This window comes from Myotis brandtii, unplaced genomic scaffold, assembly GCF_000412655.1.
Source record: "Myotis brandtii unplaced genomic scaffold, ASM41265v1 scaffold289, whole genome shotgun sequence".
NCBI lineage: Eukaryota > Metazoa > Chordata > Mammalia > Chiroptera > Vespertilionidae > Myotis > Myotis brandtii.
Window position 1 is genome coordinate 12,629 of NW_005361048.1, and position 23,903 is coordinate 36,531.

A 23,903-nucleotide genomic window follows, 5' to 3' on the forward strand; every position below is an offset into this window, starting at 1 on the left:
GTGAGACATGCTCCCTAAAGCTAAACCGAGAGGAACAAGCCATGGAAGAGCAGAGCAGAGACCACTGCAGTCCGGGTGGGGGTCGTATGGCACCTGTGGTTTATAGACAGCTTTAGTCACGAGTATTTCAAAACATAGTTCACAGTTTTAAGAAGATCTGTGCTGATTTTAAAAACTAGATTCTATATAATTTGCACGTTGTCTTATTTTGAATATGATCTCTATTTGGAAAAAGTATTTACACTAAATTCTATGGCTGATTCGCTAGACTATCTTGAAAGAAAACAACCTCCAGTTGGAAAGAAGCCCCACAGACTGGGTTATCCCGGCGTGTTTGGCTCCAGTCGCTGCTCACAGGACTTGGAGGCCCTGGCAGACAGTGCAGGCCCCGGCCCTCCGAGCCTGCACACTCAGGACCCAGGTCCTTCAGGGTCAATGAATAATTGCAAGGGGTTGTTTTGTCCCAATTACTGTGGAAAACAATGCACATCGTATAATAAACTGGTTTGCTAAAATCTCAAAGAATTCAGAAATCAAATCCTACCTATAAACAGTATTAATATTGTCATTGTAAACGGAACAGGTTCAATATCATGTGCAAATGATATTGAAAATGCTTGTTAATACTGCCATCGTGAGTAACAGCAGCGTGGGTTTTTGTTTTGTTTTTTTAACCAGGGATGAGCCATGTTATCGAAGATGTAGCTGATAAGTTAGCTTTGAACAGAAGTCTTTTTTTTTTCTTCCCTTCTTAACACACACACCAATGAACTACACATCAGAGAACGAAACATTAGCTGCACTACAGTCAGCAGAGCACGTCTTTAGGGGCGGGTGTGCCGGGAGCTGCTGCGCGGGGTGGTTCCTCTCCCAGTCGCTGCCAGGCTGCTTCTCCTCTGGGTGGGTGGTGGGCGCAGCGCTCCCCTTCGTCACCAGCGCTCATGTTACTCTCATCATCTGTCTGACTATAGTTTGCCTGGGAATAAGGAATGTGTAATTTTTTTAAAGATGAAAACTGTTCTCTAAGTCAGGAAGCTTAGGGAACCTCCCTTTCCCCCGACACACAACACACACACACACTCTCACACACATGCACACACACACTCTCTCTCTCTCACACACACACACACACACACGCACACGCACACGCACACGCACACGCACACCCTCTACTCACTTCCTCTGATAATCGGGGATGAATGTCTTGGGGTAGTGTGTGCTATGTATTGTACCTTCTGAAAGAGGACAAGAACCTCCTGTTGAGTCCCCTGCTCAGTGGGGACTGAGAATATATTTTTTCTAAGAAGTCACTACTGATGTTTAAATAATGGGCCCCTGTGGCCCCTGGGGGTTAGAGTGACGCAGAGCTGTCCTTTGGACAAGGAGATGAGAGCACTGGCTCACCAGCAGAATGCCCTGCTCATTTTTTTAAAAATCCACTTTTGATCTTCAAATCCCCCAATTTCTGAAGCTAGGCTCTGGCCGGCCGGGGAGAGTGCAGTCGTATGCGGCCAGAGGGCTGGAAAAGGACAAATCCAAGATCTGAGTGGGCCCAATGGAGCTGTGGTGGACTCCGTGTTGAGTGCTAACCCTTGTGTATACATTTCTTCTGAAGTGGCCAGTGGAGAAGCAGGAAACCAGGTGTTCTGGCTTTTTGTGTTGCTAAGTGCACATTCACCTTCAAATAGGCCTCAGGCTCTTTTTGAGCAGAGGATGGGCCTCCCCTGCCTCTGGCGTCCCACCTCGTGGCCTTTCCCCACGTGGGGCTCGGTGGGTGGAAGCCAATGAACTCTGAGCTGATGAAGTCGGCTGCCTTTAGGACCCTTGGGTCAGAGGTGCCTATCCTGTGGGATAATTTCTGGTCTTGCCGTACAGTCAAAAAGTCAAATAGATTTAAAGACCATGAGCTGCTCTAGAATTCCAGCTGTCTTTCTAGGCTACGTCCAGACAAACTGCAGGGTTCTGTCGGGTTGTAAATGAATTTTGCCCGAGTGGTTGATTCAGTGACAGGCCGGCTCACGTTTAGAGTCCTGTGAATGCCATCTAGGCAGGTACAGGATGCAGTAAATGGCAGAGGCCACAGCTGTGTTATTTGCTTTTACTGCCAAATTTGTAGCAAAGATGAAACATTGCCCAGGAACTTTCAAAGTACTGAAATATGTGGCTTTTAGGTACAAGAACCAAATGCCACTTTTTATCTGGGTTCACATCAAGGACAATTTATTAGGCTTTTAAAAATATATATTTTTCTAAGAAGTCACTACTGATGTTTAAATAACACGCAGAACAAAAATAATCAAATTGCCAGAGCTCAGCGAAGGAGACTGCTATTAAAGGAAAAAGCTCGCTCCTCTGGGACTAGCTTTGTTAGAACTGGAGCGAATATTTTCAGAAACAGCTCCTGAGAATGTTTTCACTGTAGTTGTAAATGTATCAGGAGAGCAGAAGGCAATGAGGTCAATAAGATCCTTCCATTCACACCGAAAGGGCCTCACAGACCCAAAAGTATACTCCATTGTAGCAATTATGCCATGAATTTTACTTGCTCAGTCTTAACCTGAGGACTGAGACAGGAGGTGTGTAGTGTGTGAGCTAGAGTGTACTCTTTACTAATTGATGCCACAGCAACCCAGCACTGACTTCCGGTCTGGTCGAGCCTTCGGTCGTAATCGGTCGTTAGGACCCTGGCTCTTTATTATATAGATCACACTTTGATTGGTTGAATGGATGACCAGACACTTAGCATATTAGGCTTTTATTATATAGGAGATATATATCTCCTTTTACAATTTAGCAGCCAGAGTTGAGTTTACTATCAACTACAGACTTATGGGATTCCATGGTTGGAAAAGACCGCATAACAGCAGTAGATATGAGTCCTTGGGCCAGTGCAGCCAGATAACTGAGAGAGGTATTAGTTTTGATCTGTCATGAGGGGCATTTAAGTGGCCACTAGCTGGGGCCAGAGAAACCATCTGGACGTAGGGGACAGTGGAGCTGAAGGTGTATGGAACCACTGCACATAGCTGAGCCCTAGCTTTGTTTATAAAAAGTAGCGGGAGCAAGCTGGTTCTGAGTCCCAGGGGTTCCCGTACGCCCACATCATCGCTACAGCAGCTCCCATGAATCACTTATAAGGCGCTGAGCACAGTGCCAGGCCCGTAGTGTGCTCATCAACGTTAAGGTCTTTAAGAACCGGAGTCTCCTCTGTGGTGTAGGTATTATCATGCATGTTGTGCAGAGGGAGTGGAGGCTCACAGAGGTCCCCTAATTCGTCCGAGGTTATGCTGCTCGGATTTGCGGAAGCTCCCACTTGAACTTGGGTAGATTAGGGACCAGAGCCTAAGCTTCAGACCACCACCCTCCATGGTGCTGCCAGTCAAGTGCTGTTCTCTCTCCATTAAACATTCCCTGAGGATTTCCCACATGTGTAGGTAGGTGGGCAGGCCCTTGGGGGAAAGGCTCACATGCCATATCAGTGACTGCACCCTCCTGAATTCCACAAAGGGTTTGAACCAGCTATTCCCAGCATAAAAGGCTGCAGAAGTTTTCCCCTGTGTCGTGCTGCTTTTATTTTTGCCTTTGTTTCGGTTTTGCTTTCCCTTGTTAAGGACACCTCTCTGACATGTTGGGCCCTGAGGACAGCAAGACCAAGGCGTCTCTGGAAGTGCTGAGCGCGCCTGGACTGTTGCTTGTGTTGGGCCCCGAGGACAGCAAGACCAAGGCGCTGACCCGTCTCTGGAAGTGCTGAGCGCGCCTGGACTGTTGCTTCTCAGGGGATGGAGAGGCTCAGACTCGGGTGCTCTTATGGACTGGTGATGTGGCTACGTGGCCCCGGAAAACTTCGGGGGCATATCTGGTGTTGGAGAAGTTTCTGTGCCATTTCCCCTAATGAATAGAGTTCAAAAGCCAGCTCCCGAGGTCGTTTGCCAAACCTCCCCGGGGCGTAGTGGGATGCCCCATAGACTGGGCTGGGTCTTTGACAAAAGCAGGGAAGGAGGGTATTTTATCACAGAGAAACGCCTACGAGAGTGACTGTGAACTTAGGTTGCAAGTTATGAGAATTGAGTGTACAGTGGCCACGTTTCCTCCTAAATCAGAGGGTACTTACTTGAGAGGAGAGTGATAAAAGGATATTGTATTCAACCTTGCAAGCTGACCTGCGGGTGACAAAGGACACAAACAAGAAAGGTGACATGTCAAGTCTGTGATGCAGTCAAGCAGGTGAATTATTTTGTCGGAAGCCATGCACAAAGACAGAGAAAGAGAGAGAGAGTCCAGTGAATGACAGCAGCATCTGAGCCACCAAACAACCATCATCTATAAACACAAGCTCACAGAGCCGTCCAGGAAAACCTCTACAACGTTCTCCAGGGCATATGCCTTGAGTGGGGACACACGGGCCTGTTATAATCTCCTAGCCCCTTTCGTCGCCTTTCCCTTGAAGTCACCAGGCATGGAGAGGAAAGGAGAGAGAGAGGCTTAAGATTTACCAGAGATGGCAAAAGCTCCAACTGGATCTTAAGCCACTGACAGAATTTCCCTTCATCCTACTCAGACACGGTTAAATTCCTAATTCATTAAAACAACAGCAACAGAAATCGAATATGTTATATGGAATGGCTGCCTCCCTTTAAAATAAAACCTAGAGCCTGGCCAGCATGGCTCAATGGTTGAGTGTCGACCTATGAACTAGGAGGTCACGGTTCAATTCCCGGTCAGGGCACATGCCCGGGTTGCGGGCTCCATCACCAGTAGGGGGTGTGCAGAAGGCAGCCGATCAGTGATTCTCTTTCATCATTGATGTTTCTATCTCTCCCTCCCTCTCCCTTCCTCTCTGAAATTAATAATAAATAAGTAAATAAATAAAATAAAACCTAGAAATCCGGTTACTGTTGCCACCCAAATCCGGAAACTGATATGAGCTCCAAGATGGAGGCCTACCAGGCGCCTCCAACAGCATGAGCCAGAGTATTGATGATTTCACTGTATCTCTCTCTCCCTCTAGGCAGGAGCGCCAAATGAGCCATGTGCGAACATCCCTCAGATTCCCACGCACACCCTGGCAGCTTCGTCCAGGCAAATTTCCTCCTGTGGATGGGGCCATGGAAATCACAAAGAAAGAGCCTTCCCCGTGGGTCTGGACCTTAGGCGACTTTGTCTGCAGAGCTGAAGCATGGCATTACATATCTAGTCACTGGTTTGGCTATTTTTTATGACGAGACCCACATGCTACTTGCTTCTGAAATGTGGGTGTTAAGCCACAAGGGCGGATGGAACACCCCAAAGAGGCCAAACCTTTGCTTCCTGGTGTTGGGGTGGGGCTGAGGGCTTCAGTTGTCCTCTTGCTACATTCTTCTTGGGAAAATATTTCAAAACTTAATTTATAAACATATGGGAAATAGAAGAGACTTTGTTCTCTCTGCTACTCTTTTACTAACAGAGAGAGCTGCTGCTGAGCTAAGAACATGGAGAAAGCCTGACAGTGAAATAACCGGCTGGGGCCTGGGGAGCAGCAGGTCTGACAGGCTAACACCCCTGAACTCCCTGAACCCCAAGAAAACAGGGTGGGCTACAGGGAAAGGAAACAGACCAGAAAGACCCACATGGCCGTGGCGCAGCCTCTGCGGGGAGAACGCATCCCTTTAGGATGAGCTACTGCACCTGTTACGTTCAGTGGATTCTCAGGTGGATGAGTGTAGTCCAGTCTATATGACAATCTGTCCATCCACACTCTGCGGATCCTGGGGCCTGCAGCCCCCCAACACGCCTCGGCGAGGTTTGTCGCTTGCCTGCTACTTACATTTCCCATGAGGTAGGTGGTGAGGGAGGCTGAGGACCAATGAGGAGATATCTTTATGCTGATTCAGTTGCCTTGTGCCAGATCAAGGCATAAAGATATCTCCTCATGTCCCATCTATGAGGACAAGCGTCTTTGCTGATGATCCAGGAGGGGTATGGACTGTTAGTCACCAGGTTTCTGCTGTGTGACAAGACCCCCTTTCACTTTCCAGATCAGAAGTTATCACACAGGGAGAGTGATGGCTATAAGAAATAGTTGGAATTTTTAGTGTCTAGAATACATGGACTAAGGAGTACAGTCAGAGTATTCCAGAAAGGGAGGGTGGGAGGAAGAAGGCACTGGTTTATCCGTTATGTAAAAGACCCAGCCACCTCGGGGCTGGGGCGGAAGTGGGGGATGGTGTGGGCTGGCCCCGGTACCTGGTAGGCCTCGTCCTGCAGCTTCTGTTTCAGGTATTCCTCCATCTTGAGCTCGTTCTCCAGCTGCCGGACCGAGTCATTCTCGTAGTTCTCCTCCTCAGGCCGCGCATAGGAATCCCCATCTTCTGTGACCCTGGGAACGAACCACAGATAGGGTTTTGGAGCAAATCTTAAAGGGAAAGTCTAAGTGAAATTCATATGTGAGCTGTAGTTTGCAGGGAACATTTTATTTGTCTTCCAATTCACTTCAATTCAGTGTCTTCTGTTATCAAACAGAAAACTTAAAAAAAAAACCACCTTTGGAAATGTAGGGAAATAGATGGTCAAGGCATTCCCGTGCAGTTTTCCTATGGCGCTGTGGTGATCCTAGGTCATCCATGTTTTTCTAGGGTTTACAGGAATGAGAGCCCTTTCAATGTTTGTCAGTCTTAGAAAAAGCAGCTTATCTTTCAGGAGGATATAGTTTTCCTGATATGGGGATTTTTAAAAAAATTTATAAATGGAATCCAAGAACGCTTTCTCTAAGGAAAGTGAGCCCTCTAGTGAAATAAAGCTTGAGGACATTTGTTCCTAATTTAACCTTCTCTGCATTCTGCATGCGTGTAGGTGTGCTTTATTTTCATAGTAGGATCAAGTCTCAGAATATCAACCAATCATTGTCAGCAAGCGTAACACTCTAACCCACAGCTCTTGATCTCAAAGATGTATACCAGCTCTAAATCTAAGAAATCCACTTAAGTTGTCCAATTTCACTATGAAGTAGATAAGAATGACCTCCTTTACCAATGTGTGACTATCTCCATCTATTGGCCCCATATTAAAACACCCTCTAAAATGAAGAGTGGTCAAGGAGAAGTTTCTGGAGGGGAACTTAAATGCCATGGCTAGTGTTTATTTATATCTGTACAACATGTTCTCATTATTTTTAGAGGTCTGGGTTCAACATGAATAGGTCTGCGAGGCCTCTGTGAGCTTTCTCTACCCAACTCCCGTGGCCGGAACCGCCACCAGCATCCTAGGGACAGTAGTGTGGGGTGGCTTTAGCTACAGTCTTGGATCTTAGGATCCGAATGAGAACATTTTAAGTAACCACCTTGTAAAAGGTTAATCATAGGAAGTCAAATGGGTATGTGTTTACTAGACTAAAACTGGTGATAATGACTTCACCATTTTGAATAACAAATAATTCTCAATGACAGAGGAAAGGACAAGAGAGCCAACTAAAATTAAAAGCAGCCCCGTTAAATGACGTTATAACTGATGTGTTCTGCTCTCACGCTCGGCCTCTCCGCAGCTGGCTTCCCCAGCATGTCTATTTATACTTCCCCATCGTGACTGGTCAGTCTTTCACTCCCTGCTTGGATTGGGAGCCAAAACACCAGGAAGGCCTCTGTTTAGTTTCTCCTTTGGGTCTTTAAACAGCCGTTGATTTTTGTAGACAAGTCCTCAGTACTTTTCACAGGAAGCACCATCACCTTCTGTAGTGGTTTGGAATGGTGAGCAATTCCCCTTCCAGCCTTGTGGTGAACCTCTGCCCACGCTGATCACAACCCCGTGAACCCCACTCTCCGAGAGGCCCCTCCTCTTCCCCGTCTTTGTTTTCCTCTTTCCCCTCCCACGCTGGGCTCTGCAGCTCTGGCCTGTGTCACCCTCGTTTCTTAGCTTCACTGAACGTCTAGTGGGGACGTCACTGATTCTGCTGGCTTCTGTCAGGGCACAGAAGCCTTATTGGGTGAAAACCTTTGCAAAATGTCTTTTAAAGGTCAGATTTGTACATATTCAACAAGTCAGCCACATTGGATTTCTTTATAATGAGATTTTATACATTTACAGTCTCGTGCCACATAACGAAGCTTTGGTCAAGGACCCACCGTACATATGACCGTGGTCCCATCTATATATATAAAAGCCTAAGTGACCATTATGATGGGTCGACCAAACGACCGGTCGCTATGATGCGCACTGACCACCAGAGGGCAGATGCTCAAAGCAGGAGCTGCTCTCTGGTGATCAGTGTGCTCCCACAGCCAACCTTCCGTGGCCGGCCAACCTCCCATGGTCCCTCCCCTGGCCGGCTGGCCCCAATTGGCCCTGATCGCTGGCCAGGCCAAGGGACCCCACCCATGCATGAATTCGTGCACTGGGCCTCTAGTGAGATTATAATGGAACTGAAAAATTCTTATTGTGTCCTGACATCATTGTTGTCATGTGTTTGTGGTGATGCTGGTGTAAACTGACCTACTGCTCTGCCAGTTGTATGAAAATACAGCACATACAATTATGTACAGTACATTATACTTGATAATGGTAATAGGTGACTGTGTTACCGGTTTATGTATTTACTATATGTTGTAGTGTTATTTTCTACTTATAAAGAGTTTTCTGTTAAACAGTATGCTGTGTTATGGTGGCAGTGCCCCTAACATCTCCTGGTCACCTTGTCTCTGATTGCATCAATTTCTCTTGTGCTTGATTTAACCTGATGTTATTTTCTACAGCGACACACTGTAGAGGCTTGTGGCCTAGGAGCAATCGGCTGTACCATAGAGCCTAGGTGTGTAGTAGGCTGGATCACCTAGGTTTGTGTAAGCGCACTTTATGATGTTTGTACAATGACAAAGTCGCTTAACAATGCACCTCTCAGAACATATCTGTCATTAAGTGGTGCGTGACTGTATATATTTCGATTCCTATTGCTTATATGATGCTGTTCATCCTGTTCTGAAGAGAAGCCTCCAGCATCATTGGGTCCTCCAAGTGCAAATACGGAAGATTCTGAAGATAAGATGACTGACCTCCTAAACTGGTCTGTGAGCCCTGGAAGGTTGGGAGTGATTTAAAAAAAAAATACTAGTTTGTATCAAACCAGCACAGTTCCTTAGGGGAGCCAGGCTCTCAATAAGAACTGGTTGTTTTGGTTACTGATACTCTCTGGAAATTGTGAGGGGAAGTCACAAGGCCAAATGCAAACGTAGCCCCTTTACCTCTTCTGTCAGAAAAGGAAGCTGCATCATCTCTCCTCAAAAGAAAGATCAAAACAACCATGTTTTCATTTTTTTTTTTTTTGCTCCTGACAGTGTCCTGTTACTGAGGCAATACCCCCAAGCAGAAGATACTCACACATCACTGCGCATGGTGCCTGGGGCAGCTCCACCGTGCATGTACCCGGGTTTCCGGGCGTGGATTTGCGCTAGGAAAGCCTTTTCCGAGGTTGGTGATGGAACCAGATCCTCAAACTGAGTCCTTGCAAACTCAGAATCCACATTACTCTCCGTTTCACTCCCCACCTCTATGAGGTACAATTGAAGAAAGAAAGAATGACTTGTTAGAGTCTATGATCAGCAGGTACAGGGCGAGGCTTAACATAAACCAACCTGCGCTGCATAAAATATTAGCCAGTTATTGTAAGTCAAGTAAGTGTTTATTTCAATTCCAAATGAGAATGGAAACTGAACATGAGTCACTATAAAATCATTTGGTATACAGCATTGTATATTTTTTTTTAAGTATCGGTAATGTTATAAGGAATCTTTTGTGTCTTAATAAATTACAACTTCTGTTTTGCTTCTATATAGTCTTCAGTAAAACTGCTAGTTTTGCTTAATGTTACTTTAATTTAGGAAATATAAACCCAAAGTATTGCATTCACTTAATATTTCAGAGCATTATCTATAATAATAAAAGCATAATATGCTAATTAGACCAGACAACCTTCTGGACGAAGCTGGGGCTGTGAGGGAAGCCCACGTCCCAGGTGCCTGCTGGCGGCCAGAGGGAAGCCGGTGCCGGCAGCCAAGGGAAGGAAGGCCTACTCTTGCATGAATTTTGTGCATTGGGCCTCTAGTAAGAGTATAAACTAATAGTACTTGAGAATTCTACAATAAGAATAACATTTTTAGTAATCTCCACGATATATTAACTACTGCCATTTTTATCCAATTTGGTAATCTTAATCTAATATAGCAGCAACAAGTTTCATTACTTTAATTCTTATTATAGAGATTTTAAGAAATTTAAATCCCAATTTTTGTAATATTGAAGTTTTATTTCTTATAGTTGTTGTAATCTCAACTACACGAACAGTCAAATATCTTGCTATGTGTGCTTTAAGGAACAGATGAGATGCATGAGTAACTGGTAGGATAATTATTTGAATATTCATTATTTGAATGACATTTTTTAAAGGTCTGTGTAGCATTATGAGGATAAAGAGACTCTCACAATTTTGTGCTATTTATATTCTGGGCAGATCTACCTTTAGAGATACTGCAAAGGTAAATTTCAGGTTAGCCTCATTCAAATAGCCATACATTTCCAATGAACAGAGTCTAAATTAGTAAATAAAACATCTGACCTTATGAAATCACTTCTGTATCTTGTCACATGAGAGATGTTAACAGTGACTCTCTTGGCTTCTTGAATTATAAGTCAATTTAAATATTTTTTATCTATTCTTTTCTACACTATTAAACTTTCTGCATTAAGCATGTATTAATAATCTTCTCATCAGCTAATAGAAATATCAGTTAAAAACCTGAATATGGCAACCAAATATCACATAGATCTTCAAGAAAACCTTTGTATATTCGACAGTGAGCAGATCTCTCACAGAAGCCCCGAGAACTATTGGGTTCCTCTGCAAAGAGCAGACAAATGAGGGGACCAGGGACACACCGGAGTTCAGCTCTTTCACCAGAGAGGACATGGTGTTAGTGATGGAATCCGCGGCCACTAGCAAGTCATTCCTTAGGTTTCTTCTTGAACCTTAAGTGAAGAAGAAATGACAATAAATAAATAAAAATCGAAGCTTTTCCTTTTCCCGAAATTTTAGGCTGTTGATCATTTCCAAGTCCATTCCCAAGTAAGAAACATTCCACGGCGTCTCCTTCACAGATGCGCTGTGGTCACTTCCTGGAGAGAAGGACACTGTGCTCAGGGCCGTGGCCTCTGGCGTAGGAAGACATGGCCACCGATGGGGGTTCATGTAATTTAGTGTCCAAACTGGGACAATTACGCAAGCGAATGAGGGAGGTGTGAGTAATAAGACGGGGTGACCCAGGTAAAGCGGTGTGTGTGATGGCCTTTCTGAAGAACAACCCACACAGACGAAAGTCCAGCTTTTGCCAGGAGAGCCGCACCTTCCTAGCTGCTACGATCATTTCAGCCACTACCTGGTGGCCAAGCCCATGGGATTCTATCTCTATCACCGCAGCCCTTGCATCCAATCAGGCCTCCCCGAGCTCCCCCTCCCCTTACGGGTACTTCGTGGGAATGGGAGCCCTGTGTACTGAACGCCCCAGAGCACGGAAAAGAGGTGGGGATTCTTGCTCTGGATGCAAGGCATGTGCACAGGATGTATGTCCGGTACCCTGAACTGTAACTCAGCCCATGTTTCTTCATGGTAGAGAGAGATTAGCATGCTGTTCCAGGCACACTGAGGGTGAGATGGGTCTCTGTGGGCTGGCCTGGGGACAGGCAGGGCTGAGATGGAACAGAGGGCTGATCACCATCATCTCTGGGGAAAAAGGGACCAAGATTCCAAATATCTGACTTACAGATGAATGTATGCAGCACAAGCTCTTTGTGAGCTTGGCCACATTTCATTCTGTCACTTCTCAGAAAGTACAACTAAATTGGTGAAAGGATAGATACATGAAAATTTAAAAAATCCAAGTAGTTAGATGAAACAGTAGTTCTAATAGGAAGCTCAAACTGATTTAAAATGTCCTTAAAGTAAGATTTAGGGAAAGGACATTTTTCCTTCTAAAAATTGAAGTAAAACCTAGTTATTCTGTATAACTTAAATTATTTTCTTTTTCAGGAGAAAAAGCCCTATTATGGATCGTCCCTTTCCCCTCATAAGAGAGAATGCATCATTCTTCCCCTTGTAAAATGTCAGATTGTTGTCCCCACACACAATGGGTGAGAGGGCCGGTTCCCTCACACTTTTCTATATCTGGATATTATTGATTTTTTAAACATCTTTTCATATTGTTATTGGCCATTTATAATTTCTCTCTGTTCATATCCTTCACCTATTTTTATTTTGGGGATGTCTTCTTCTTACTGATCTCTACATGCTTTATGTCTAACGGAAATGATAAAACTTCACTGCCATATATGTTGGAAATGGTTTACTCAAAACTATTTTATTTTTGGTCTTCTGACTTTTTGCCTTTGGATAAATTCCCAGAAGTGGAATTGCTGTCTTTCTTGACCTCAGATCCATAGGTAGGAACCTGGAAAAATGCCATGATAAATTGGTAATTTAAAGAAAATGCAAATTATGAACCAAAATAAGCATTAGCTTATTTGTGTGAAAAATAAAGAGTATATGTCTATACAATACACTTAAACATATCTATCTATGTATCTATAAGTGAAAAGTTGAGAAGGACCAGACTATTAATAGTGTTCACTTCTAGGAATGAGATCAGCAGGGTGAGGGTCTGCAGGAGGATTCCCTACCGCCCCGCCCCCGCCAATTTTTTCCAAATTTAAAAAATAACGGCAAGAAAAGTTTTAAAAATTGTTAAAATATTTTCAAATGAGTAAAATCACTTGCCTTGGGCTACGTCCACACCATGAGTGTGTAAATGGAAGAGGCCACCAGTGAGAGAATGCTGTTTGCCACCTCCCTTCAGCTTTGCGCTCCTCTCTTAACTTCGGAGGCCTAACTGGGTAGACCAGTGGTTCTCAACCTTCCCAATTCCAGCCACCCTTTAATACAGTTCCTCATGTTGTGGTGACCCCCGATTTCATTGTTACAAATTGAACATAATTAAAGCATAGTGATTAATCACAAAAACAATATGTAATTATATATGTGTTTTCCGATGGTCTTAGGCGACCCCTGTGAAAGGGTCGTTCGACCCCCAAAGGGGTCGCAACCCACAGGTTGAGAACTGCTGTTCTAGATACTAGTCCTTTGTTAGACATGTAACAAAGGTCTAGTATCTATTGTAAATATTTTCTTTCAGCCTATAGGTTGATTTTCATCCTCTTAACTGGGGACTTTCATGCTAAATATTCCTCTTTAACAAACGAAATATGTTAATATTTACTTTTGAGCTAGCTTCCCATGTCCTCTCATGTATTCCCCTGCCACAGAGAAGATGAATGCTCCAGGGCATCTAAAATTATTTTTAATTCACCGATGTAAAATGTAACCTAGACATAATAGGAGGATGAAATACAAAATTAAAAATTATTTTTTGAAAAAGTTACTCTGAAGAAAATAAAACAGGATTAAAGGAAAATAAAAAAGCATAATAGGTTTAAAAAAATACTCACACTCTCACTACCTCAACCCAACCAGGACTGTGTATTGTAGAAGGAGCATAAACACTAATATAAAGGAAATAGTGGGGCCAAAGCTATTCATGGGATTAGGAAACGACATGTTTATGCCTTTAGAATATAAATCTATTTGAAAAAAACAAACACCACTATATTTTAAAGAAGAAGATGGACTTGTAATTTTGATAGCAACATTGTGGCAACTTCTTTCTGAATTTTTCCGCTTCTTTCCTGGAAACTACACAAAGCCAAAAGGAGAATGAAACAAACATACCCACAAGCAACAGACTCAGCTAAACAATAAGAAGAAAATCTACACACTACAAAAGCCACCACACCTGAAACCAGCAGAATTGGCAGTGGAAGCTCTAACAGTATAGTGGGGAGAAATGAGCAATGTCCAGAGAGCTCAATACTGAAAAGCTCAGAAGTATACCCTCCGGGATAAGAGAAGGCAAAACTCAGAGCTAGAACCACTCAGAGAGGGGCTAAGATAAGCAGGCCGTGGATATTGAGGGAACTAGCAAAGGATCACACAGAAGCTACTCAGAGGGTTCCAGAAGCAGCGTCTTCTAAACGTGAAGAGGCACCTGAGAAGACAAGCCGTTAATGTGTTTTCCCAAGAACACGCCACATGCCACCCATCCCCAAGGCCTCAGTCAAATGTTAACAGTCACAATGACATCTCAAAGCTGGAGGAAATCCTAGGTTGTTGAGATGGGCGTCCTAAACCTTCGTGGCAGGTGCAGGAGATGTAGGACCTTATTATATTATCTGAACTTCCGGTTGTATCTTGAAAGCTAAGAATATCAGTAGAGCATTGTTCGATCTAACCTTCGTGGCAGGTGCAGGAGATGTGGGACCTTATTATATTATCTGAACTTCCGGTTGCATCTTGAAAGCTAAGAATATCAGTAGAGCATTGTTCGATACTATACGAGCTGGGTCCCCGGGTCATGAAGCTACTGTTAAGCAGCGGTGATGACAAGGTGTGCCTATTTTTTTCCTTGAGGAAAGTGCTACGTGGAATAAAGAGACATTTAAGGAGAAAGTTATAAGTATAAACTCAGGGACTTTTGGGGACTGGGTCTGGTTTGGACTTCCTAATTTTTCAACCTGTCTGTCCTGGCCTCATCTGGCGAGGATAATGTAGAGTTAAGTCATGCATGCAGTATGGTGCACATTAAGTCTCATCGTAAGCATCAGACAAGGCATACATTTTTAAATCATGATTTTACAGTAAAAGTTGACTTTGTCAAACTGCTCAGTGGTTCGTGGATTCCAATGGGGAAGAGAAAAAAAAAAGGAGTCCGAGTTTGTAACTTTGGGCTGCTGTTTCCCTGTAGGAAGTGTCTCTCTCTTCGTCTACACAACAGCAGTATTCCAGCAGGCAGAATAGTAAGATTTAAAGTGAGTGAAGAAAAAAGTAGAAAACAGCTAAAAACCATGGATCTCTGCACTCCAGTCCTCAGCAGGAAACCATTAGACAGTCACACCTTGAACCTCGCAGCTTTTGTCTCTACAGTGAGGTCTCTTTAATAATTAGTTTACAAAGGAAGTCAGTCACTCACGATTAAGAAAATGCAAGGAGCCCGGTTTGGCTCAGTGGATAGAGCGTTGGCCTGCAGACTCAAGGGTCCCGGGTTTGGTTCCGGTCAGGGGCATGTGCCTTGGTTGCGGGCACATGCCCAGTGGGGAGTGTGCAGGAGGCAGCTGATCGATGTTTCTCTCTCGTCGATGTTTCTAGCTCTCTATCCCTCTCCCTTCCTCTCTGTAAAAAATCAATAAAATATATATATATAATGCAAGGAGACCCTCAGAGCGTACACAGCAGATTAGGATTCCCACACATTCCAGTTCAGTCTGGGGGTCCAGTCGGGGAGAGTGAGGGCTCTGCCATGCAAGGCCCAGAGGTTCACCAGCCACCCATTCAAACCCCGAGACGTGCACCCAGGGAGCACTGTTCTGGAATATTCCACTGGGGTCTGTGCTGTAGGTTCAGCCTCTTGCAGTTGAAACACACAACATCGGCCCTGTACAATGCCATGCTGTTAGCTTGCCAGGGCTCAGCGTCACACACACAAGTCAATCTATACATTGGGAACAACCCGGAATCACGAAACGAAGCACAACAGAACAGAGGACAGGAAAGGAAGCACTGACGCCCAATGGGCGGGGGACTCCACTCGCTCACTCTCAGCTGTACCTGGGGATGGTCTGTCCGGGCCCAAGGAAGAGGAGTTTGCCCGCGTGCGATGCTTGGCTGGGACGGGTCTGCTTTTCCCCAGCAAACCTGGCAGCTCCATCTCATCACCACGAAACTCCTGCTCCTGAGCTACCACGGTCTCTCCCCGCCTCCCAGGCCATTAGTAAACACTTCACAGAGGAGCCGTGCTTTGCCGGGGATCAGGGGTTTTCGTGTCTATCCCTGATTCTGCCCGGGCTGCCGCAGGAGGTATCTTTGCTCTAAATGTGCAGAGGTGGCTCCCAGAGCCCAGGGGGCGGGGGGGGCGTGGGGTGCCAAGAATTGCCCAGGAGATGAGGCCAGAGTGTCTGGGCAGGTGTCTGAGCCCAGCTGCTCTGACTGCCCTGGGCTGCAGGGGCCTGGATGGGCTAATGGAGGCAGATGGGGGTCAGTTGCCTCGAGGGCTGCCTCCCCCTGGCAACCCCTCGGGTGCATCCATTTCGAACCAGCCATAGCGGGGAAGGGGGGCTGGAGACAGAGCAGGAGAGAGGGTTGAAGGAAGGAGGCTTCTCTTAGCTCCGCAGCACGGGTTCCCCTCTCAACTCTGGGGACCAGCCCTCCCCTGGGGGAGGAGGCCCACAGTAACAATACAACTCCACTTTGTATGTAATTCACAAAACAAAGCACCTTTCCATACATTTTTTTTGGGTTTCATTTTCCTGATGATCAGTGTTATGAATGATGGTAGCTTATATTCAAAGAACAATTTGCAGTTGATCCCAACTACTTCAATGGATCCCCCTCACAGCCATATGAGAGATATTATTCCCATTTTTCAGGTTAGCAAACTGAGGCTCAGAGGCAATCATTGGCACTGCAGCTGCTGCTCAGGAATATGGGCCCTGTGACCAACCATCACATGCTTTTCTCCAGCTTCACAAAGGCAGGAAGGCTTAGCACCCTGAGGGCAGAAGGCACAGCATACAGACCCACCAGCATGCTGTATGGGAGCGGGGCCTAGAGCTTCCTGCTGGGCCAGGCAATGACCTTCACTTGAGGGGTCATGGGGAGCGGTGCGCGTGCCCAGGGTGGCAGGACAGCCTTTGTGCTGGTTTCCACTCAGTACAGAATTCCAGGTCCGCGATCTCTTATCCGCTAATTTGAAATCCAAAGGGCAACATGTGTTGTTTCATAACTGACGTGAGGCTATTTATACGATATCTGCAGGGTATGGTATTTCTAAAACCTGGAAGATTCCAAATTCTGGGACATTTCAGCTATGGGGCCATGGGCCTGCATCTCAGTATGTTAATGGCTGTCCTGGGCTGTACTGTACGGCAGCCCTGATCACACCTGCTCCACCAGGCTCTCCAGTGCAGGCTGCTCGGGGACCGCCCCCACCCCTCGGGGCACGGTGCCTGGCCTTCCGCACCTTCCTGACTCTGAGATCCTTCCCTCAGGCGATGTTCTCCCCTGCTCCTCACGCACTGAGCTCTCTGCTCTCTGTGTCTGTCTGAGGCAGTCCCAGTCCCACCTCTCCCCACTTAATGCCTGGTCTCCAAGGCCAACTTTCCCCACTTCTCTCTGCCTGCTTCCTTCCTTCAAAACTCCTTTGAGAGAAAAATAATTGACTGTAGTTACGCTAAGGGAAAAACAACCCAAGGAATCTGACACCAATGTGTGAATGACTCAGCAACTATCTCCCAAGTGAATCTCTAATTGGTGCAATTTCAAGCCCTCTGATTACGTGCAGAATGTTAGTGGGAGATTCTGTGCTGAAGAAAAGATTCAGCGGCATCCTTCCTGCAACAACACCCAAGCCTTGTCCAGTCTTTGCCTGGACCTTTGCGGGAGGGCCCTGGCTCCTGGCCCCATCTCTCTTGGTGAGGGCAGTGCCCAGTCTGATGTGTGGTACCCAGCTCTGGCCTTCCTTTTGTTGCTCTTGTAGGGCCATGAGGAAAGGACAGGGGCTGGCTGGCACTGGGGTAGACCAGCAGAGCAGATACCACTGAGTCTTATGGTCACAGGAGTGGCCTCTGTAGAAGGGTGGCCACTGGCCTGGGCATGCAGCATGGGTATCTGCTAACAACGCTAGGAGAGCTAGTAGAACAGTCTCCGTGAACATCCTTTCCTGGAAATGACCCGAGACCAGCAGAGCAGATACCACTGAATCTTATGGTCACAGGAGTGGCCTCTATAGAAGGCGGCCACTGGCCTGGGCATGCAGCACGGGTGTCTGCTAACAACTCTAGGAGAGCTAGCTGAACAGTCTCCGTGAACATCCTTTCCTGGAAATGACCCGGTGATTCATGGAGCCAAGACTTAAGGGGTGATGGTCCATGCAGATCAATATATAGACCTGAAATTCCCAAGAAGGGAGTTGGTTTATGGAAGAAGGAAAACATACATCATACTTGGAAAATTTAAAATAGCTCTCCTCCTAGAGAATAAATGAAAAATTCATTTCTACACTCCATCCTCTGAATCCACTCAACTTGCTGTTGAATAAATTTTTTAAAAAGCCTGACAAGATCCATAAATTTTCTGGCCTCCCCGCTACCCCGCAGGAAGTGTTTTGGTTTCCACTCAGCACCAGAAAGGGCAGTTTCAAGGAAGGGACCCAGTGCCTCACTGCGGAACCAGCCCTGCCCGGAGCGATGGCAGAGGACGGCCACCAGGCGGCAGTGGGTGGCACCATGTCGCCCTCCTCCCGACTGGAAAAGTCTACCTCTCAGGTGTGGCTGAGAACACAGCCTCGCCAGGCCTGGTGTTACTTAGTAGCCTGGGAAGGTAGAGCAGAGCGGTGGTTAGCTACCTCCAACCCTCTTTCCATCCTTTCTCCCAGCACACACTCGCGGACTGTCATGGGGATGGTTGTGCACCACGTGCTGGGAGGTCACAGGCGAGGTGACTGACTCTGACCTGTCTGGCAGGAGCGTCACTGGACTTGGGCCCTCACAGCAGAGACTTCCAGGCAGGAAAGGAGGTCTGGGGGGAAGAGAAGAGCATTCCAGGCCGTGGAGCATCATGAGCGAGGCATGGGAGTGGGAGGGAGATTGCAGGTAGGACTGGGAGGCCAGTGCGTTAAAGCCCCAGGTTCACTGTGGAGGGTGGGGCAGAATGAAGCTGGGAAGGGGTGGGGCCTGGTTTGGGGGCCTCCAATGTCATAAAAGGGGCTAGACTTTATCCTGAACTAATTTTTACTTATCTAGAATTAATAAACCAATCCCTATTAAAAATGGATGTGTGTGTGTCTTTGTGTATGTGTGTGTGTCTGTGTGTGTGTCTGTGTGTGTGTGTGTGTGTGTGTGTGTGTGTGTGTGTGTGAGAGAGAGAGAGAGAGAGAGAGAGAGAGAGAGACTAAGACTCTGGGAGAGTACGTTTTTGAACACTAGATATTAGCCCTTATATTGCAGTTGATTATTTATGATAAGAATTCTCCATTCTCCCACCCTCACCTTTGATTGCTTCACTCCTCCATCGAACACACACCAGAGAGGGAGAGCAAGGGACACAGAGAGAGGGGAGACCTAAGCTGGTAACATTTGTCATTTCTGGCCTGTTCATGTCCCATAGCATGTCTGGGAGAAGCAGGAACCAGAGTGATGATGATGTCAAGCCATCTAATTGTCAACAGAGAAGAGAATGGGGGCAGGAGGCGAAATCTGGAATGATGTTTGACCGTCTTCCCCTGATGGAGACACTGTTAACTGTAAGGAAGAAAGTGAGTGCCTGACTGCGTGTGGGTGTGCTTGTAAAGTATGGGCCAATTGAGAAAGTTTACATATATATCATGTGTATATGTGTGCATATACACATATATTCATACTTATATCTAATATGCATATGGTATTTTCCAAAGTGCTGGTACGTCCTTTATCTCTTTAAACCAGCCGTGGGCAAACTACGGCCCGCGGGCTGGATCCGGCCCATTTGAAATGAATAAAACTAAAAAAAAAAAAGACCATACCCTTTTATGTAATGATGTTTACTTTGAATTTATATTAGTTCACACAAACACTCCATCCATGCTTTTGTTCCGGCCCTCCGGTCCAGTTTAAGAACCCACTGTGGCCCTCGAGTCAAAAAGTTTGCCCACCCCTGCTTTAAACCCATACAACAACCTGGTGAGCCATGTCGTAACAGTATGTTTGAAATAAATTCCCAGGAAGTTAGCTGACTCACTCAAGATCTTCCACTGCAGGAGAAGAGCTGGGACCACGATAATTCAGGTCTAACTCCAGTCATTTTTCTTTCTTTTTTTTTTTTTTAAATATATTTTATTGATTTTTTACAGAGAGGAAGGGAGAGAGACAGAGAGTCAGAAACATCGATGAGAGAGAAACATCGACCAGCCGCCTCCCGCACACCCCCCACTAGGGATGTGCCCGCAACCCAGGCACATGCCCCCGACCGGAACCAAACCCGGGACCCTTCAGTCCGCAGGCCGACGCTCCATCCACTGAGCCAAACCGGTTCCGGCTCCAGTCATTTTTCTAAGAAGTTATTATTGAGATCATTCTCAACTCAAGTTTAGTTGGTTTTAGATTGGGACATAATATGTGGAGCTGGAAGTATACCAGAAACTCTGGGACATACATACCGTCACTGAAATTATACCCCAGTCACCTTCATTATTAAACTTTTTATGAGTGTTCTTTTTGTGATGCCTTCAATAAATCTTAAATATACACAAAGAAGAAAGAGGGTAGGATAATTTCAATTCAAGTTTTGTAAAAAAAATTTATTGCTTATCATATCATAATCATTGTGTTATATTACAGGCACTATTTAGAAAAAAAATCATGTTCTTTCCTCAAGGGGAATAAATTCATGCATTACCTCGAACAAGAAAAGTATAAGTAGGAATTATAATACCAGTGTAATAAAATACATGGAACCACACAGACGGATGATAAAGCAAGTGGAGGTTATTCACTCGGCACAGTTTGTCCTGTGCAGTGTCTTAAATCTGATTTTACAAAGAGAACGTCCCCAAAGGGGAAAGGCTTATAAATAAAGACAGGATTTAGAAGCAGACGCCAGACTAAAGCCTCTAAATTCTCCCCTCGATCAGTTTATGCGCCAGAAGTTAATGTGTTTGGATGGCATTTGTTTATTCCTTGCAGAACGGCCTCTCCAGGATTGGGACGTGTGAGGTTCTGCCTTTAACCTGCCTGAAGGCCAGCGTAAGCAGCAGCCGTCTGAAAGCTACCCCTGCATCTGTCCATGTTATTCCTCAGTGCTCCTCCCATAAAGCTCCGAGTGAAGACTTTCTTTTGACATTTTATGCCAACAGAAACCTGGTCCCCTGAGAACCAGTATTTCTGTTCCAATAACACCGCCAATTCTGTTTTCCTTTTTGGCCTCCTTGTCAGCAAGCTCAGAAGAATACTCCTGTCCCTTATAATGAGCACATCTGCTTTTTTTCTTGCCTTCTTTGATTTTTCTAGTTTATGAAGTCCTTGTTTATGTGATATTTGTTGTAAGCGACTTCAGGTCCTTTTAAAAAAGGGGCTTGAGTAGAAAAGCAAATAAATGCAAACTCTCTCTCCCCGCCACCCCACCCCAAGCAGACAAGGCATTGCTGACATCTGGGTGTTAGGCAGCAGCACCCACTGCTGGCTGCCTTTCCAAGACGCAGCAGCTGCCCGGGCTCCGAGGGGAGGAGCAGGAAGGAGAGGAGGCAGCAATGCTCCTATGGGCGCTGCCAGGGCTTAGCTCTCTGCATATGAACTTCCCGACTCTCTGCATCTAGTGGTTTATGGACTTCCTGGTCCACTGAGCATCTGAAGAATGTGTTCGTTGCCTGGGAAACGGGAGAGGAGTCCCAGAGGGAAATGGACAGAGCAAGGCTGACTGGTTACAGGACGGACGGCTGCCCTCTCCCTCCGCTAGGAGGGAGGTTCTATTGGGCCCTTCCGTCCTTTTCTGATGCACATGCTAAGGAAGGGACAGGAAAGAAAAGAGGCTGCTTGCAGAGGGAAGTGCCACAGCGAGGCCCGTTTATCTCCCATGACCCACGTGTGCTGGAAGTACATAGCAATGCCCCGTGTCTGCGTTTATGGGCAAATATACCGGCTGCCAATGTGTGTCCTCCACCCAGGGCACTGCCTCTCCTGAAAAGTGGACTTTCGTTTTAGTAAAGTAATTTTTCCCCCACAAAATACAAAAGAATGTAATACATTGTCTTTATTGTCTGACATTACAGATTTGTTTTACACTTTCTTTCTTTCGTTCTTTTTTTTTTTTACAGACCAGGGGAATGAATAAAGATAAAAATGTGTCCAGCATTTTGCAAACATCCTTTGTTACACACAAACACACACAATGAATAATAGGAAAGAGAATACAGAAGAATTAAAAGGCAGGTTGAAATCTGACAGGCTGTGGTTCTAATCGATCCATGGGAAGAACGTGAAACTTTCTGATAGTCCTGGGGGGCGGGGCGTATTGTCATACACAGCTTGGTACATGCACTTGGAATGAAAGCTGCTTTGTTTTGCTTCCACTGGATTATTATTACTGGTTGAGTATGCTGCTCCCTCTGCTGGCCTCTGAACCGCAGGGTTAGACACAGGGTTTCCCTTTAGGAGTTTGGGCTGCAGTGCGAGCTGCAGAGTCCCTATTCCTAGACATGTAGGTGAGGACCCCGGGAGCTCCCAGAGCAGGAAGGTCCTCAGTGATCACAGGAGGCTGAAGGTGTCCTATTCTGTTGAGATGACTGTCACCCATGGTAGGGATTCTGCTTGGGAACACGAAACACTGGGACGTGAGTAAGTACTGAGTCCCGTCTTTCTCTCAAAAGACTGAACACGTTTTGGTGAGCAGTGGGGGAACTGGGGCTTAAGAATTATGTAATAAGAAGAGACAGAGTTGGCTAATTTTCTATAAAAAGAGGTTCCACACTTTTTCAGTAAAATGGAAACTGACTGGTTATTCGTAGCATCACAGGGCATCCCGTGAGCGTCTGCGTGCTGTGGGTTTTACCGAGTGTACCTTTAGCATCTGTGATGGGCGCCTTTCTATTAGGAAAGGGGTTTGCTCCACAAGCCAGAAAAGCATGAGGCTGGTTTGAAATTGAGACCCCCCCCCGGAGATCTAAAAAGTGTCCCACAAATTACAATCTGTTCCCCTTCTCAAAGGTGTAATAGTTCTTCTTTTGATGCTGACAGTAGCCATAGTTATAAAAAGGGCTAAATTTAATATATTTCAGTTCAAGCACTCTATCGAAAAGGAAGCAAATTAGTATGATTTTTTTCTCTCTTTCCAAACTGAAGCATGAACATACATTAGAGGCAAAAGCAATGAGAAAAACAGCAGGACGGCAGGCCCCTCCACTGTTAGTTAAGACCTGCAGTAGGGAACATAACTTACTCCCTGCTTCAGTTCTTCTTCCTACAGAAAGATGGAACCAATAACAGTTAGGTTACCCAGGGTTCCGCGAAGAGCATACATACAGGGTGAAGGGGTGCAAGGTGGGGACACATCAACACAGCTCTGGTGGCAGGTCAGCTCTTTTTACCTCCGTGACCTCAGTCCTAAGTCTTAGGTGTCAGCAACTATGGACTCATCTCTTTTCTCCCTGTGCCAACCATCTTTCAACACAACCTGTCTGTCCTGGTGTTTGTACATCCTGATACCTCAGACTGCTCATTAGGTCGGTGCCCCGATGGCTGGTGGTAAATAGACTTCCATCCCAGTGCTATGGTGATAGAATTTACAGGAATATAAGCAGGGGGGTGTCTGCAGAGCTCCCTGCCACTCAGTGAAGAGGAAGATGGGATCGGCCTTCTTCATTTGGTGTATTCGGAAAGGAAAGCAGAAAGAGCTTCTCAGGGTCATCAAACGAGAGAACCGGCCAGAAACAGCACCAGGTTGCTAATGATCTAGTCCCGTCTTAACACACACAGAACAACAACAATCGCATTCTACACATCGCATGTCTAACACGCTGACGGTAGCGTAGTAACGAGAAAGCTTCCCAACACTGATGGCGGGAAAAGTCAACTAAGGAATAAAAAAGAGCAAAGAAAACAAAAGAAAGAAGTGCTAACTACAGCAGGGCCTGGCAGGTTCCACGGTAGGTTTGTACCAGTATTTGTTAAAGAAAAGGAAGGAAGGAAGGGAGGGAGAAAAGGAGGAGAAAGAGAAGAAGGAGAGGAGAAGGAGAAGGAGAAGGAGAAGGAGGAGGAGA

The 23,903-nt window shown here is 45.8% G+C and overlaps 2 protein-coding genes across 11 annotated transcripts in view; both read right to left on the reverse strand.

The window, feature by feature from the left end:
* Window positions 1-23,903, reverse strand: part of LOC102262390 (dystrobrevin alpha-like) — a 30,269-nt gene that overhangs the window by 2,606 nt on the left and 3,760 nt on the right. The window contains exons 2-7 of one of the 4 annotated variants that reach the window (XM_014542008.1): window positions 14,773-14,781; window positions 10,897-10,986; window positions 9,343-9,511; window positions 6,223-6,355; window positions 4,138-4,160; window positions 7-993 (exon numbers count right to left, since the gene is read on the reverse strand). In XM_014542008.1, coding sequence (XP_014397494.1) covers window positions 4,143-4,160; window positions 6,223-6,355; window positions 9,343-9,511; window positions 10,897-10,927 — 351 coding nt within the window. In that variant the 5' untranslated portion in view covers window positions 10,928-10,986; window positions 14,773-14,781 and the 3' untranslated portion in view covers window positions 7-993; window positions 4,138-4,142. Of the gene's footprint in view, window positions 1-6; window positions 994-4,111; window positions 4,161-6,222; window positions 6,356-9,342; window positions 9,512-10,896; window positions 10,987-14,772; window positions 14,782-23,903 lie in introns of those variants that run through there. The other 3 variants (XM_005869102.2, XM_014542007.1, XM_014542006.1) reach the window with 3 other exon arrangements.
* The window catches only part of LOC102260113 (dystrobrevin alpha), a 119,603-nt gene continuing 117,583 nt past the window's right edge, over window positions 21,884-23,903 (reverse strand). For all 7 annotated transcript variants that reach the window (XM_005869095.2, XM_014542004.1, XM_005869092.2 and 4 more), the window contains one exon: window positions 21,884-23,104. In XM_005869095.2, the coding sequence (XP_005869157.1) occupies window positions 23,054-23,104 (51 nt within the window). In that variant the 3' untranslated portion in view covers window positions 21,884-23,053. The remainder of the gene's footprint in view (window positions 23,105-23,903) is intronic.